General features: G+C 46.6%; 1 protein-coding gene across 1 annotated transcript; it reads right to left on the bottom strand.

Moving 5' to 3' along the window:
• Nucleotides 1–520: 520 nt before the first annotated feature.
• On the bottom strand, nucleotides 521–16,065 carry LOC139249985 (WASH complex subunit 4-like; the record flags this gene model as incomplete). The annotated part of the gene is made up of 4 exons (XM_070872580.1): nucleotides 521–624; nucleotides 809–851; nucleotides 8,612–8,694; nucleotides 15,998–16,065. Coding segments are annotated over 4 exons (298 nt in total), but the record flags the coding sequence as incomplete, so codon positions are not given.
• Between the last annotated feature and the right edge of the window lie 1,418 nt (nucleotides 16,066–17,483).

The following is a 17,483-nucleotide window of genomic DNA, read 5'->3' as shown; positions in this document are numbered from 1 at the left end:
GGGGGGAAGAGATTGGGGGGGGGGGGAAAGAGATTGGGGGGGGGAAGGAGATTGGGGGGGGGGGAGGGAAGGAGATTGGGGGGGGGGGGAGGGAAGGAGATTGGGGGGGGGGGAAGGAGATTGGGGGGGGGGGGAGGGAAGGAGATTGGGGGAGGGAAGGAGATTGGGGGGGGGGGGGGAGGGAAGGAGATTGGGGGGGGGGGAGGGAAGGAGATTGGGGGGGGGGGGGGGAGGGAAGGAGATTGGGGGGAGGGAGGCTGATCGGGTCGGGCCGAGACTTCGGGCAGGGCCCGTCCCCAGCACCAGATTTACAGGTAGGTGGCGTTGGGTCGGGTCGGGGGGGGGGGGGGTGGTGGTTGGGAGGTCGGTTCGGTTCGGGTCGGGGGGAGGGAGGTCAGGTCGGATTCCTTCAGGTACTTAACCAATTCCCTTTTGATAGAAAAGTGAGCTGCCAGTGAGGTAAATGATTTCTAAGCCAGTGAAATGATTTGCATTTTATCTTTGTACTTCACATTCTAACCTTTTGTACGTGATCCAGTGGTCTTTCAAGGTAACATGATTCTCGATTATTTCATCCAAAATGAGGAGAACAGCCAGCAGCTCCCCGAGATGTTCGTATACAGTCTGTAACAATATGCATTTACACAGTTCACAGCACTGCTACACATAGATACCATCCCCACATTTAAACAGAAGTTGGCCAGCTTAATGCTTTGACACAGTCGATGGAGACTTATTCAAAAATGAGATGCTGTTACAATGAAAATATAGGTCAGCAATTGCTTTGATAGTTTAATGAACAACCCACCTGGAAATGAACCCCAGTTGTTTCGATGATTTTCGGTACAGTTCTAATGAAAATGAAAACTTCAGTAACTGAGGGTAAAGATTAGGACAAGCACTTCATGTCTCACAAGAGGCTATTATGCACCATTAAATACCATTTGCATTAATTTATTATAATGGGCATAACTGTTATTTCTGCAACAGAAAAAAACATTAATTGAGGGACACTGTGCATCACAGGACAGGGACTGAAAATAAGAAAGATAAAAATGTCAATCTGGCCTGAACTCCAAACTCCTCACTGCTTGGGTGAGGATCCCACAAAAAAACATTTTCAGGTTGTTTGAAGTTAAAAGGAATGGCAGATGTTGAAAATCAAATGCAAGCACAACCCGCTGCAAATACACACTGCCGCTGCAATGCTAACCTGCCTTATTTCTTTACAGGGGTTATGAATTTGCAGAAACTTACTGATTCTTATTTGAGGTAATTTTGATCCTGTTACTCCTGTCACTATTTTGGCACTGGGACGAGCATTTCTGCTCAGAGACCCGAGTTGGCCGATACAGGAAATGGAAATTCCGCAGGAGTGTAGTGGGAATGAGATTAAGGCAGTGTGGGGGCAGAGTGCTGTGACATTGGCCTTACGGTGTTCATGAGAGAGTGTTCCAGCACCAGCATTACATAGGATATACGGCACAGGAAAAGCTCAACCAGTCCATGCCGGCTTTTATGTTCCACTCGAGCCTCCTCCCGTCTATCCTCATCTAAATCTATCAGCCTAACCCTCTATTCCCTTCTCCCTCATATGCTTGTCTAGCCTCCCCTTAAATGCATCGATACTATTCGCTTCCTGTGGCAGCGAGTTCCACATTCTCACCACTCGTTGGGTAAAGAAGTTCCTTCTGAATTCCCTATTGGATTTCTTGGTGACTATTGATGGCCTCTTTCCCACAAGTGGAAACATTCTCTCTGTATCCACTCTATCAAAACCTTTCATCATTTTAAATACCTCTATTCAGTCACTCCTCGGCCTTCTTTTCTCGAGAAAAAAAAAAAGAGACCCAGCCTGTTCATCCTTCCCTGATATGTATACCCTCGCATTTCTAGTATCATCCTTGTAAATCTTCTCTGCACCCTCTCCAGTGCCTCCATATCTTCTTTATAATATGGCGATCAGAACTGTACACAGTACTGTAAGTGTGGCAAGGTACGATACAGGTTTCGCATAACTTCCCTACTTTTCAAATCTGTACCTCTAGAAATAAACCCAAGTGCTGGTTTGCTTTTTTTAATGGCCTAGCCAACCTGTGTTGCAACTTTTAGCAATTTTGTATTTGTACTCCGAGATCCCTTTGTTCCTCCACCTAGACTCGCACCCTCCAAGTAATAAATGCCCTCCCTATTCTTCCTACCAAAATGTAATACCTCACATTTAGCAGTGTTGAACTTAATTTGCCCATTCTGCAAGTTATTAATGTCCTCTTGCAATTTGTTGCAGTCCTCCTCAGTAGCCCAATGTGTGTCATCCGCAAAGTTAGAAATTGTGTTTTAGATTCCAAAGTTTAAATCGTTAATATAAATTGTGAACATTGGTCCCATCATTGATCAGTGTGGAACGCCACTACCCATTTCCTGCCAATGAATAGCTACCCTTTACCCCTACTATGTGTCCTGTCTTACAGCCAGCTATCTATCCATTCTGCCCTGATTGTGCATTCTCTGACCTTGTTTATCAGTTTATTATGGGATACTTTATCGAAGGCCTTTTGAAAATCTAGATAAATTACATCTACTGCATTACCCTTGTCTATTCTCTCTGCTACCTCTATAAAAAATTAAATGAGGTTGGCCAAGCAAGACTTGACCAACAAGCCTGAAGGCTCTGTGTCTCAATGTGAGGAACATTTGTAATAAGGTGGATGAATTAACTGCGCAGATAGCTGTTAACGGATATGATGTAATTGGGATTACGGAGACATGGCTCCAGGGTGACCAAGGCTGGGAACTCAACATCCAGGGGTATTCAATATTCAGGAAAGATAGACAGGAAGGAAAAGGATGTAGGGTAGCGTTACTGGTTAAAGAGGAGATTAACGCAATGGTAAAGAAAGACATTAGCGTGGATGATGTGGAATCTGTATGGTTAGAGCTGTGGAACACCAAGGGGCAGAAAACGCTCGTGGGAGTTGTGTACAGACCACCAAACAGTAGTAGTGAGGTTGGGGATGGCATCAAACAGGAAATTAGGGATGCGTGCAATAAAGGTACAGCAGTTATCATAGGTGACTTCAATCTACATATAGACTGGGCTAACCAAATTGGTAGCAATACGGTGGAGGAGGATTTCCTGGAGTGTATAAGGAATGGTTTTCTAGACCAATATGTTGAGGAACCAACTAGAGAGCCGGCCATCCTAGACTGGGTGATGTGTAATGAGAAAAGATTAATTAGCGATCTTGTTGTTCGAGGCCCCTTGGGGAAGAGTGACCATAATATGGTAGAATTCTTCATTAAGATGGAAAGTGACACAGTTAATTCAGAGACTAGGGTCCTGAACTTAAAGGTAACTTCGATGGTATGAGATGTGAATTGGCTAGGATAGACTGGTGAATGATACTCAAAGGGGTTGACGGTGGATAGGCAATGGCAGACATTTAAAGATCACATGGATGAACTACAACAATTGTACATCCCTGTCTGGCGTAAAAATAAAACGGAGAAGGTGGCTCAACCGTGGCTAATAAGGGAAATTAAGGAGTGTGTCAAATCCAAGGACGAGGTATATAAATTGGCCAGAAAAAGCAGCAAACCTGAGGGTTGGGAGAAATTTAGAATTGAGCAGAGGAGGACAAAGGGTTTAATTAGAAGGGGGAAAATAAAGTAAGAGAGTAAGCTTGCAGGGAACATAAATACTGACTGCAAAAGCTTCTATAGATATGTGAAGAGAAAAAGATGAATGAAGACAAATGTAGGTCCCTTGCAGTCAGAATCAGGTGAATTTATAATGGGGAACAAAGAAATGGCAGACCAATTGAACAAATACTTTGGTTCGGTCTTCACTAAGGAAGACACAAATAACCTTCCGGAAATACTAGGGGTCCGAGGAGGAGGAACTGAAGGAAATCCTTATTAGTCAGGAAATTGTGTAGGGAAATTGATGGGATTGAAGGCCGATAAATCCCCAGGGCCTGATAGTCTGCATCCCAGAGTACTTAAGGAAGTGACCCTAGAAATAGTGGATGCATTGGTGCTCATTTTCCAACATTCTACTGACTCTGGATCAGTTCCTATGGATTGGAGGGTAGCTAATGTAACGCCACTTTTTAAAAAAGGAGGGAGAGAAAACGGGTAATTATAGACCGGTTAGCCTGACATCGGTAGTGGGGAAAATGTTGGAATCAATTATTAAAGATGTAATAGCAGCGCATTTGGAAAGCAGTGACAGGATCGGTCCAAGTCAGCATGGATTTATGAAAGGGAAATCATACTTGACAAATCTTCTAGAATTTTTTGAGGATGTAACTAGTAGAGTGGACAAGGGAGAACCAGTGGATGTGGTATATTTGGACTTTCAAAAGGCTTTTGACAAAGTTCCACACAAGAGATTAGTGTGCAAAATTAAAGCACATGGTATTGGGGGTAATGTATTGACGTGGATAGAGAACTGGTTGGCAGATAGGAAGCAAAGAGTAGGAATAAACGGGTCCTTTTCAGAATGGCAGGCAGTGACTAGTGGGGTACCGCAAGGTTCAGTGCTGGGAACCCAGCTATTTACAATATACATTAATGATTTAGATGAAGGAATTGAATGTAATATCTCCAAGTTTGCAGATGACACTAAGCTGGATAGCAGTGTGAGCTGTGAGGAGGATGCTAAGAGGCTGCAGGGTGACTTGGACAGGTTAGGTGAGTGGGCAAATGCATGGCAGATGCAGTATAATGTAGACAAATGGGAGGTTATCCACTTTGGTGGCAAAAACAGGAAGGCAGAATATTATCTGAATGGTGGCAGATTAGGAAAAGGGGAGGACCAATGAAACCTGTGTGTCATGGTACATCAGTCATTGAAAGTTGGCATGCAGGTACAGCAGGTGGTGAATAAGGCAAATGGCATGTTGGCCTTCATAGCGAGAGGATTTGAGTATAGGAGCAAGGTGGTCTTACTGTTATTGTGTACAGTTTTGGTCTCCTAATCTGAGGAAGGACATTCTTGCTACTGAGGGAGTGCAGCGAAGGTTCACCACACTGATTCCTGGGATGGCAGGACTGACATATCAGGAAAGACTAGGCTTATATGCAATGGAATTTATTAGGATGAGAGGGGATCTCATAGAAACATAAAATTCTGACGGGACTGGACAGGTTAGATGCAGGAAGAATGTTCCCGTTGTTAGGGAAGTCCAGAACCAGGGCTCACAGTCTAAGGATAAGGGGTAAGCCATTTAGGACCGAGATGAGGAGAAACTTCTTCACTCAGAGAATTGTGAACCTGTGGAATTCTCTACCACAGAGAGTTGTTGAGGCCAGTTCGTTAGATATATTCAAAAGAGAATTTAGATGTGGCCCTTACAATTAAAGGGATCAAGGGGTATGGAGAGAAAGCAGGAATGGGGTACTGAAGTTGCATGATCAGCCATGATCATATTGAATGACTGCAGGCGTGAAGGGCTGAATGCCCTACTCCTGCATCTATTTTCTCTGTTTCTAGGTTTCCCTTTTGAAATCTATGCTGACTTATTCATTATTATATTTTTGGTTTCTAGATGTTCTTCTATTTTCTCCTTTAGTAGGGATTCCATTATTTCTCTTATTACCAATGTTAAGCTGACTGGGGCGGTGGGGGAAAGAGAGAGTTGCTTGGACACTTTCATCCAGGAGGCAGTCACACCCCTTAGATAGTGGTACAGGTCTCGTTAGTGGTCAGGCACAGGAGGGTGTGAGTAGCAACTCAGGCAGGTAAGGGGACCCCGGGCGCAGTGCTGCAGGTCTCAGCCTTTTCCCTTATCCGACAGGTATGAGGTTTTTGCTGCCTGTGTGGATGAGGGAAAGGCCTGCATGATGGAGCAGGCCGACCATGGCACCAGGACGCAGGAGGCCATTCAAGTGGGGGGAGTGAAAGAGAATGTAGTTGTTTTGGAGGACAGTATAGTCCAAGGGATAGACACTGTTCTCTACAGTCGTGACCAGGAGTTCCGAAGGTTGAATTGCCTGCCCGGTGCCAGGATTAAAAACATCTCCTTGTGGCTGGAGAAGAACTTGGAGTTCCATGTAGGAACCAACGACACAGGTAGAACTAGGAATGAGGTTCTGCTGAAAGAGTTTGAGGAGTTAGGGTCCAAATTAAAAAGCAGAACCTCAAAGGTAATAATCTATGGATTGTTACCTGAGCCACACACCAATTAGTATGGGGACAAGCAGATTAAAGGTTAAATGTGTGGCTCACAGAGTTCTGTGGGAGGCAGGGGTTTGCTTCATGGGGCATTGGCACCAGTACTGGGGAAAGAGGGAGCTGTTCCGTTGGGACGGGCTCCACTTAAATCGGACTGGAATCAGAGTCCTGCCAATCCGAATGACTAGGGCAGTAGACAGGGCTTTAAACTAATGAAGGGGGAATGGGAGGATTTGGGAAAGTGTGAATTTAAAAGCAGAAAGAGAAATGTCAAGGTTCTTGAGCAGAGCAGAGTTTTAGGTAAAAATAAGCACAGTGGGTCAGGAAGGGACAGAGATAGTAACAAAGGTAATAGGGCATCACTGACTCAGGTGACATCAGGAAAACATTTTTAAAAGTCAAAGCTAAAGGCACTATATCTGAATGCACGAAGCATTCGCAACAAAATAGATGAATTAATAGCGCAGACAGAAATTAATAAGTTTGATCGAATAGCCATTACGGAGACGTGGTTGCAAAGTGACCAAGGTTGGAAACTAAATATTCCAGGATACTTAACTTTTAGAAGAGATAGGTAAAATGGAAAAGGAGGAGGGGTAACCCTGATAATAAAGGATGAGATACATACAGTAGAGAGAAACTTGGCTCGGAAAATCAAGTGGTAGTTTGGGTGGAGCCAAGAAACAGCAAGGGGCAGGAAACATTGGTAGTTGTTGTTTATAAGCCCCCAAACAGTAGTTTTAATGTAGGGCACATTATCAATCAGGAAATTAGAGGAGCATGTAACAAAGGTAATACAGTAATCATGAGGGACTTTAATCTACATATAGACTAGGCAAACCAAATTTGCAGTAATAGTGTGGAGGGCAAATTCATGGAATGTGTACAAGATCATATTCTAGATCAGTATGTTGAGGAACCAACTAGGGAACAGGTTAATTAATTAAACAAATACTGTGTGTCGGTCTTCACGGAAGACACAAAAATCCTCCTATAAATAATGGGGAATCAAGGGTCTTGCGAGAATGAGGAACTGAAAGAAATTAGTATTAGTAAAAAAGTATTATTAATAAATGAATGGGATTGAAAGCCGATAAATCCCCTGGACCTGTTGCCTACATCCTCAGGTCTTCAAAATGGTGGCTATAAAGCTGGTGGATGCATTGGTTGTCATCTTCCAAAAATCTATAGATTCTACAACGGTTCCCACAGATTGGAAGGCAGCTAATGTAACCCCACTATTTAAGGAGAGAGAGAAAGGGGGACGAAAGACCAGTTAGCCTGACATCAGTAGTAGTGAAAATGCTAGAATCTATTATTAAGGATGTGGTAACAGGGCACTTCGAAAATAATAATAGGATTGGGCAGAGTCAACACGGATTTATGAAAGGGAAATCATGCTTGACAAATCTGTTGCGGTTGTAACTGGTAGAATAGATAAGGGGGAACCAGTGGATGTGGTGTATTTAGATTTTCAGAAGGCATTCGATAAGGTGCCACACAAGAAGTTATTAAACAAAATTAGGGCTCAAGGGATTGGGGTAATATACTAGCATGGATTGAGGATTGGTTAACGGACAGAAAACAAGAGAGTAGGAATAAACGGGTAATTTTCGGGTTGGCAGGCTGTAACTAGTGGGGTGCCGCAAAGATCAGTGCTGGGGCCCCAGCTATTCACAATCTGTATCTATGTTTTCGATGAGGGGACCAAATGTAATATCTCCAAGTTTGCTGATGATACAAAAGCTAGGTGGGGATGTAAGTTGTGAGGAGGATGCAAAGAGGCTTCAAGGGGATATAGACAGACTAAGTGAGTGGGCAAGAACATGGCAAATACAATACAATGTGGAGAAATGTGAAGTTATTCACTTTGGTAGGAAAAATAGAAAAGCAAAATATTTTTTAAATGGTGAGATTGGAAAATGTTGGTGTTCAGAGGGACCTGGGTGTCCTTGTACACCAATCACAAAGTTAACATGCAGGTACAGCGAGTAATTAAGAAAGCAAATGGTATGTTGGCCGTTATTACAAAAGGATTTGAGTATAAGAGTAAAGATGCCTTACTGCAATTATATAGGGCCCTGGTGAGACCACACCTGGAGTATTGTGTACAGTTTGTCTCCTTACCTGAGGAAAGATACGCTTGCCATAGAGGGAGTGCAACAAAGGTTCACCAGATTGATTCCTGGGATGGGGGGATTGTCCTATGAGAAGAGATCGAGTAGACTAGGCCTATATTTCATAGTTCTTCTTTGCCTTCCTAATTGTTTTTTTTGACTTTTCTCCTAATCTGTGCATTCTCCCTTATCATGCACATCCCTCACCTTGATCAGCAAAGTACAGGTAACATTTTTAAAAACCAATAGTATTCCCTTCTTTCTTCACTCGTTGTATTTACCCAACGTACCAAGATACAATGGAAAGTTTACTTACTTATTACTGGTGTAGAGTGAAGCCAGCTGTTGAACAATATTCATCACCACTTCGTAACATCTTGTAATAAAACAAGATAACTCCTAAAATAGAAACAGTCCCGTTCAGTATTCCCATTCAATATTCCTTCAAACTCTCATATTCAACGATTTCTTGAAATTGGCACAAGCTAAGTTGCTCAGGGCCATTTCTCGACACATTCCTGGGACGGAGGATTGTCCTGTGACGAGAGATTGAGTCGACTCGGCCTATATTCACCAGAATGATTCCTGGGATGGGAGGATTGTCCGATGAGGGGAGATTGAGTCGACTAAGCCTATAATCTCGAGTTTAGAAGAATGAGAGGTGATCTCATTGAAACATACAAATTTCTTACAGGGCTTGACAGGGTCGATGCACAGAGGATATTTCCCCCGGGCTGGGGAGTCTAGAACCAAGGGTCAGTCTCAGAATAAGGGGTTGGACATTTAGGACTGAGATGAAGAGAAACGTCTTCACTCAGAGGGTGGTGAATCTCTGGAATTCTCGACCCCAGAGGGCTGTGGGTGCTCAGTCTTTCAGTATATTCAAGACAGAGACAGAGATAGATAGATTTTTGGATATTAAGGGAATCAAGGAACATGGAGTTGAGGTAGAAGATCACCCTCCCCAAGTCAGGATGCTCTCTCCTGTGGCAATAAAATACAGCAGCTTTCCTCTATTAGCACCAGTGTGTTTGGGGCTGACAATTCACATTCACCTCAGTAATGTTGTAACTGAAAAAAGACTAGAGAACAAAAATTGCTGCAAAAGATATTTAGAATCATAGAATCATTCAGCAGAGGAGGCCATTCATCCCACTGTGCCCATTCAAGCTCTTTGAAAGAGCTAGCCAATTAATTTCACTTTCCTGCTCTTATCCCGCAGCCCTGCAAATTTTTCCTTTTCAAGTATCTATCTAATTCCCTTTTGAAAGTTACTATTGAATCTTCTTCCACCGCCCTATCAGGCAGAGCATTCCAGGTCACAACTCGCTGCCTTTAAAAAAATCTCATCTTCTCTCTAGCTCTTTTGCCAATTATCTAGTTACTGACCCACCTGCCAGGGATATATAGTTACTCTATTAAACCCCCTTCGCACTGGTATATCTCCCGTACTGCTGTTTGCAGACGGAGGAGGAGGTCAGACAGTAAACAGGACAGTGTGTGCAAGGGAGTGCAGGAAGTGAATGATCTCACTCATAGGCAGTCCCTCGGAATCGAGGAAGACTTGCTTCCACTCCCAAAGTGAGTTCTTTGATGGCTGAACAGTCCAATACAAGAGCCACAGACCCTGTCACAGGTGGGACAGACATTCGTCGAGGGAAGGGGTCGGTGGGGCTGGTTTGCTGCGCGCTCCTTCCGCTGCCTGCACTTGGCCTCTTCGCTCTTTGCGTTGAGACTCGAAGAGCTCAACGCCCTCCCGCATGCGCTTTCTCCACCTCGGGCGGTCTTCGGCCAGGGTCTCCCAGGTGTCAGCAGTGATATCGCACTTTACCAGGGAGGCTTTGAGGGTGTCCTTATAACGTTTCCGCTGTCCTCCTTTGGCTCGTTTACCACGAAGGAGCTCCGCATAAAGCATTTGCTTAGGGAGTCTCGTATCTGGCATGTGACCTACGTGGCCTGCCCAGCGAAGCTAATGATAGCAGTCGGGACACTGCAGACCAAGGAACAGAGCCACAGGAGACAGTGTCCAAGGCAGGGACAGAAACCCTTGGCAGCCAAGACGAAAGGCCCATGCAAGGCGTGAAGCAATGCTGGTAGTGATGGAGTCAGGAATTTGCAGGTAATTAAATTGATGCAGAGTAAAATTACAATTTAGTGGTTTATTTTTCTGTTTGATTGGCTGTAAGCAGGAACTCAAGGCAGCTAACAGGGAGCTGAAGTTAGTTTTTAAAACATCTTTCTGATTCGTTGCATTTTTCCACCATGAAAAACAATCAAAAAACTTGGAACACCTGCACTGAACCAATCAGAAAATTCACACGAGGTGTCACAAACAGACATAGTACGTCAACAGATAACTGTTAATCTTTGATCTACAGCCCAGTCACTAAGTCAGGAAGTTAAAACTAGAACACGCGCAGGAGCGGGGCAGGCGTGGGGGGGGAGGGAAGAGCGGGGCAGGCGCGGGGGGGGGGGGGGAGGGAGGGGGAAGCGGGGCAGGCGCGGAGGGGGGGGAAAGCAGGGCAGGCGCAGAGGAGGGGGGGGGGCGCAGGCAGACATGCACAGACAACTAACTTTTGTACGTCCATTTTCAGAGCAGTACAGAAATTCAAATATGCTAATTGTATTGGGGGCTTTCTCACCACTGCCAATCTCACCTTTAAAATGTGTGATGAACTAAACCCCTTTCAGACTTCATTCCATGGTGCTAGTACAGAACCACCGCTCAATGTTTTAGTCAAACTTCTTTTTATTCAACACTACATTTAGCACTGAAATCGAGGCAATTTCAGTGCTTGCCCAAGGAACTCCTAGCTACTACACACCGGCTCAAGTACAGATTTAATAACCCTTCGCTGGAGTAAATCCTCAACCCACCCAGGTTCCAAAACAGCAATATACGCACAAACAGCTTGCAACTCTTCCAATATTTACGAGTCCAATAATATGATAAGAAAACATTGCATCAAATTTGGTGAGTCAACTTTGTGTTGTGACAGGGAGACTTTGCTCCATAATTAAGCGGCAGCATGACTTCCTCGTGATGTGTTCGTGTAGCTCCCTGGACGACATATCAGGCAAACATTGAATGTAACAGAGGACAGAAAGGGAAAGCAGGAACGAGGCCAACTCATCCTTCCCTGAAGTGGCTCGGAGATTCAGGCTAGTTATACCACATTGGAGCTGCAGTGTCATGTCCTCACTATACAATGCAACACAGCCCAATGCACAAACACAGTTAGCACATGGCTTCTGAACACAATCAAGGGGAGATTAAATTCTTTATCAAGTATCCTGTATAGTCAAAATCCAAAAGTGATTTAAGTGCCCGAGATCAAACAGTTCATGGGATGACTGTTTTCAACAGGAGCAAAGCTTAACAGGATCTTGAATCGTTTTAAAATCTAGAAACCACTCAGCAGTTAGAGATAAACAAAATGTACAGACAGAAGACATCACAAAACATTGGTCTTTTTCTCCAGATTTGAGTCAAGCGGTGATTATAAAACCAGATTTACAGAAATAATTATAAACCCAAAGTTCTAAAATAAACCTGGTTCAACACCCCTCCCAGCAAGCAGTTCAGTAACACACAACATAGAAACATGGGTACAGGAGTAGGCCATTCGGCCCTTCGAGCCTCCAGGCACTACCATTCAATAAGATCATGGCTGATCATTCCCTCAGTACCTCTTTCCTGCTTTCTCTCCATACCCCGTGATCCCTTTAGCCGTAAGGGCCATATCTAATTCCCTCTTGAATATATCCAATGAACTGGCATCAACAACACTCTGCGGCAGGGAATGCCACAGGTTAACAACTCTCTGAGTGAAGAAGTTTCTCCTCATCTCATCCTAAATGGCTCACCCCTTATCCTTAGACTGTGACCCCTGGTTCTGGACTTCCCCAACATCGGAACATTCTTCCCGCATCTAACCTGTCCAGTCCCGTCAGAATCTTATACGTTTCTATGCGATCCCCTCTCATCCTTCTAAACTCCAGTGTATAAAGGCCCAGTTGATCCAGTCTCTCCTCATATGTCAGTCCCGCCATCCCGGGAATCAGTCTGGTGAACCTTCGTTGCACTCCCTCAATAGCAAGAACGTCCTTCCTCAGATTAGGAGACCAAAAATGAACACAATATCCCAGGTGAGGCCTCACCAAGGCCCTGTACAACTGCAGTAAGACCCCCCTGCTCCTATACTCAAATCCCCGAGCTATGAAAGCCAACATACCATTTGCCTTCTTCACTGCCTGCTGTACCTGCATGCCAACTTTCAATGACTGATGAACCATGACACCCAGGTCTCGTTGCACCTCCCCTTTTCCGAGTCTGCCACCATTCAGATAATATTCTGCCTTCATATTTTTGCCCCCAAAGTGGATAACCTCACATTTATCCACGTTATACTGCATCTGCCATGCATATGCCCACTCAGCTAACCTGTCCAAGTCACCCTGCAGCCTTTTAGCATCGTCCTCACAGCTCACACCGCCACCCAGTTTAATGTCATCTTCAAACTTGGAGATATTACACTCAATTCCTTCATCCAAATCACTGATGCATATTGTAAACAGCTGGGGTCCCAGCACTGAGCCCAGCGGCACTCCACTAGTCACTGCCTGCCATTCTGAAAAGGACCCGTTCATCCCGACTCTCTGCTTTCTGTTTGCCAACCAGTTCTCTATTCACGTCAGTACATTACCCCCAATACCATGTGCTTTGATTTTGCACACCAATCTCTTGTGTGGGACCTTGTCAAAAGCCTTTTGAAAGTCCAAATACACCACATCCACTGGTTCTCCCTTGTCCACTCTACCAGTTACATCCTCAAAAAATTCCAGAAGATTTTTCAAGCATGATTTCCCTTTCATAAATCCATGCTGACTTGGACCGATCCTGTCACTGCTTTCCAAATGCGCTGCTATTTTATCTTTAATAATTGGTTCCAACATTTTCCCCACTACTGATGTCAGGCTAACTGGTCAATAATTACCCGTTTTCTCTCTCCCTCCTTTTTTAAACAGTAATGTTACATTAGCTACCCTCCAGTCCATAGGAATTGCTCCAGAGTCGATAGACTGCTGGAAAATGATCACCAATGCATCCACTATTTCTAGGGCCACTCCCTTAAGTACTCTGGGATGCAGACTATCAGGCTCCGGGGATTTATCGGGCTTCAATCCCATCAATTTCCCCAACACAATTTCCCACTTTATAAGGATATCCTTCAGTTCCTCCTTCTCACAGACCCTCGATCCCCTAGTATTTCCGGAAGGTTATTTGTGTCTTCCTTCGTGAAAACAGAACCAAAATATTTGTTTAACTGGTCCGCCATTTCTTTGTTCCCCATTATAAATTCTCCTGATTCTGACTGCAAGGGACCTACGTTTGTCTTCACTAATCTTTTTCTCTTCACATATCTATAGAAGCTTTTGCAGTCAGTTTTTATGTTCCCAGCAAGCTTCCTCTCATACTCTATTTTCCCCCTCCTAATTAAACCTTTTGTCCTCCTCTGCTGTATTACAAAATTCTCCCAGTCTTCAGGTTTGCTGCTTTTTCTGGCCAATTTACATGCCTCTTCCTTGGATTTAACACTATCCTTAATTTCCCTTGTTAGCCACGGTTGAGCCACCTTCCCCATTTTATTTTTACTCCAGACAGGGATGCACAATTGTTGAAGTTCATCCATGTGATCTTTAAATGTTTGCCATTGCCTATCCACCTTCAACCCTTTAAGTATCACTCGCCAGTCTATTCTAGCCAATTCATGTCTCATACCATCAAAGTTACCGTTCCCCAAGTTCAGCACACGTGTCTCTGAATTAACTGTGTCACTCTCCATTTTAATAAAGAATTCTACCATATTATGGTCACTCTTCTCCAAGGGGCCTCTCACAACAAGATTGTTAATTAGTCCTTTCTCATTACACATCACCCAGTCTAGGATGGCCAGCCCTCTAGTTGGTTCCTCGACATATTGGTCCAGAAAACCATCCCTAATTTACTCCAGGAAATCCTCCTTCACGACATTGCTACAAGTTTGGTTAGCCCAGTCAATATGAAGATTGAAGTCGCCCATGATAACTGCTGTACCTTTATTGCACGCATCCCTAATTTCTTGTTTGATGCTATCCACATCCTCATTACTACTGTTTGGTGGTCGGTACATAACTCGCACTAGGGTTTTCTGCTCTTTGGTATTCTGTAGCTCCACCCATAGAGATCCAAGCTAATGTCCTTCCTTACTACTGCATTAATTTCCTCCTTAACCAGCAACGCCACACCACCTCCTTTTCCTATCTGTCTATTCTTTCTAAATGTTGAATACCCCTGGATGTTGAGTTCCCAGCCTTGGTCACCCTGGAGCCATGTCTCCGTGATGCCAATTACATAATATCCATTAACTGCTGTCTGCGCAGTTAATTCGTCCACCTTATTCCGAATACTCCTCTCATTGAGGCACAGAGCCTTCAGGCTTGTCTTTTTAACACCCTTTGCCCCTTTAGGATTTTGCTGTAATGTGGCCCTTTTTGCCTTGGGTTTCTCTGCCCTCCACTTTTACTTTTCTTCTTTCTATCTTTTGCTTCTGCCCCCATTCTACTTCCCTCTGTCTCCCTGCATAGGTTCCTATCCCCCTGCCATATTAGTTTAACCCCTCCCCAACAGCACTAGCAAACACTCCCCCTCGGACATTGGTTCCGGTCCTGCCCAGGTGCAGACCGTCCGGTTTGTACTGGTCCCACCTCCCCCAGAGCCGGTTCCAATGTCCCAGGAATTTAAATTCCTTCCTTCTGCACCACTCCTCAAGCCATGTATTCATCTGAGCTATCCTGCGATTCCTACTCTGACTAGCATGTGGCACTGGTAGCAATCCTGAGATTACTACTTTTGAGGTCCTACTTTGTAAATTTAGCTCCTAGCTCCTTAAATTCAGCTTGTAGGACCTCATCCTGTTTTTTTACCTATATCGTTGGTACCTATATGCACCACGACAACTGGCTGTTTACCCTCCCCCTTCAAAATGTCCTGCACCCGCTCCCGAGACATCCTTGACCCTTGCAGCAGGGAGGCAACATACCATCCTGGAGCCTCGGTTGCGGCCGCAGAAATGCCTATCTATTCCCCTTACAATAGAATTCCCTATCACTATCGCTCTCCCACTCTTTCTTGCCCTCCTGTGCAGCAGAGCCACCCACGGTGCCATGGACTTGGCTGTTGCTGCCCTCCCCTGATGAGTCATCCCCCTCAACAGTACCCAAAGCGGTGTATCTATTTTGCAGGGGGATCACCACAGGGGACCCCTGCACTACCTTCCTTGCACTGCTCTTCCTGTTGGTCACCCATCCCCTATCTGGCTGTGTAACCTTTACCTGCGGTAAGACCAAATCACTAAACGGGCTATTCACGACATCCTCAGCATCGCGCATGCTCCAGAGTGAATCCACCCGCAGCTCTAGTGCCGCAATATGGTCCGTCAGGAGCTGCAGCCGGATACACTTCCCGCATATATAGTCGTCAGGGACACTAGAAGCGTCCCTGACTTCCCACCATAGTACAGAATGAGCATAACCAGTGTCCAAGCTCTCCTGCCATGACTTAACCCCTAGATTAACTTAATTTGGCAAGCACCGATGAGAATATTTACAGATCTTTATAACTAGTGAACTAATCGTCCACGCAGCCTGCCTGTAAACATACCTGTAGGAATGAAATAAACCTGCCCATCTCGATCTGTGATTCTCCTTCCACCAAACTCGACTCTGTAACTAGAACACACAGCAACGTTACTGTGGCCTTACCATTGCAAGTATAAAAGTATAGGGGGTGAGAGAGAGAGAGAGTGGGGGGGGGGGGGGGGGGAAAGAGAAGAGAGGAGGGGGGGGGGGAGAAGAGAGAGAGTGAGGGGGGGGGGTGGAGAGTGAGAAGGGGGGGGTGGAGAGTGAGAAGGGGGGGGTGGAGAGTGAGAAGGGGGGGGGGGTGGAGAGTGAGAAGGGGGGGGGGGGGTGGAGAGTGAGAAGGGGGGGGTGTGGAGAGTGAGAAGGGGGGGGTGGAGAGTGAGAAGGGGGGGGTGGAGAGTGAGAAGGGGGGGGTGGAGAGTGAGAAGGGGGGGGTGGAGAGTGAGAAGGGGGGGAAGAGTGAGAGAGCGGGGGGAGAGTGAGAGAGCGGGGGGAGAGTGAGAGAGCGGGGGGAGAGTGAGAGAGCGGGGGAGAGTGAGAGAGCGGGGGGAGAGTGAGAGAGGGGGGAGAGTGAGAGAGCGGGGGGAGAGTGAGAGAGCGGGGGGAGAGTGAGAGAGCGGGGGAGAGTGAGAGAGCGGGGGGAGAGTGGAGAGAGCGGGGGGAGAGTGAGAGAGCGGGGGAGAGTGAGAGAGCGGGGGAGAGTGAGAGAGCGGGGGGAGAGTGAGAGAGCGGGGGAGAGTGAGAGAGCGGGGGAGAGTGAGAGAGCGGGGGGAGAGTGAGGAGCGGGGGGAGAGTGAGGGAGCGGGGGGAGAGTGAGGGAGCGGGGGGAGAGTGAGGGAGCGGGGGGGAGAGTGAGGAGCGGGGGGAGAGTGAGGGAGCGGGGGGAGAGGAGGGAGCGGGGGAGAGTGAGGGAGCGGGGGGAGAGTGAGGGAGCGGGGGAGAGTGAGGGAGCGGGGGGAGAGTGAGGGAGCGGGGGGAGAGTGAGGGAGCGGGGGGAGAGTGAGGGAGCGGGGGAGAGTGAGGGAGCGGGGGGAGAGTGAGGGAGCGGGGGAGAGTGAGAGAGCGGGGGGAGAGTGAGAGAGCGGGGGGAGAGTGAGAGAGCGGGGGGAGAGTGAGAGAGCGGGGGAGAGTGAGAGAGCGGGGGGAGAGTGAGAGAGCGGGGGGAGAGTGAGAGAGCGGGGGGAGAGTGAGAGAGCGGGGGGAGAGTGAGAGAGCGGGGGAGAGTGAGAGAGCGGGGGGAGAGTGAGAGAGCGGGGGAGAGTGAGAGAGCGGGGGGAGAGTGAGAGAGCGGGGGGAGAGTGAGAGAGCGGGGGGAGAGTGAGAGAGCGGGGGGAGAGTGAGAGAGCGGGGGAGAGTGAGAGAGCGGGGGAGAGTGAGAGAGCGGGGGGAGAGTGAGAGAGCGGGGGGAGAGTGAGAGAGCGGGGGAGAGTGAGAGAGCGGGGGAGAGTGAGAGAGCGGGAGAGTGAGAGAGCGGGGGGGGAGAGGTGAGAGAGCGGGGGGGGAGTGTG

This window comes from Pristiophorus japonicus, unplaced genomic scaffold (genome assembly GCF_044704955.1).
Source record: "Pristiophorus japonicus isolate sPriJap1 unplaced genomic scaffold, sPriJap1.hap1 HAP1_SCAFFOLD_3347, whole genome shotgun sequence".
In the NCBI taxonomy this organism is placed as follows: Eukaryota; Metazoa; Chordata; class Chondrichthyes; family Pristiophoridae; genus Pristiophorus; species Pristiophorus japonicus.
Note: the sequence above shows the minus strand (reverse complement) of the source record. Positions and strands in the feature narration are given on the sequence as shown.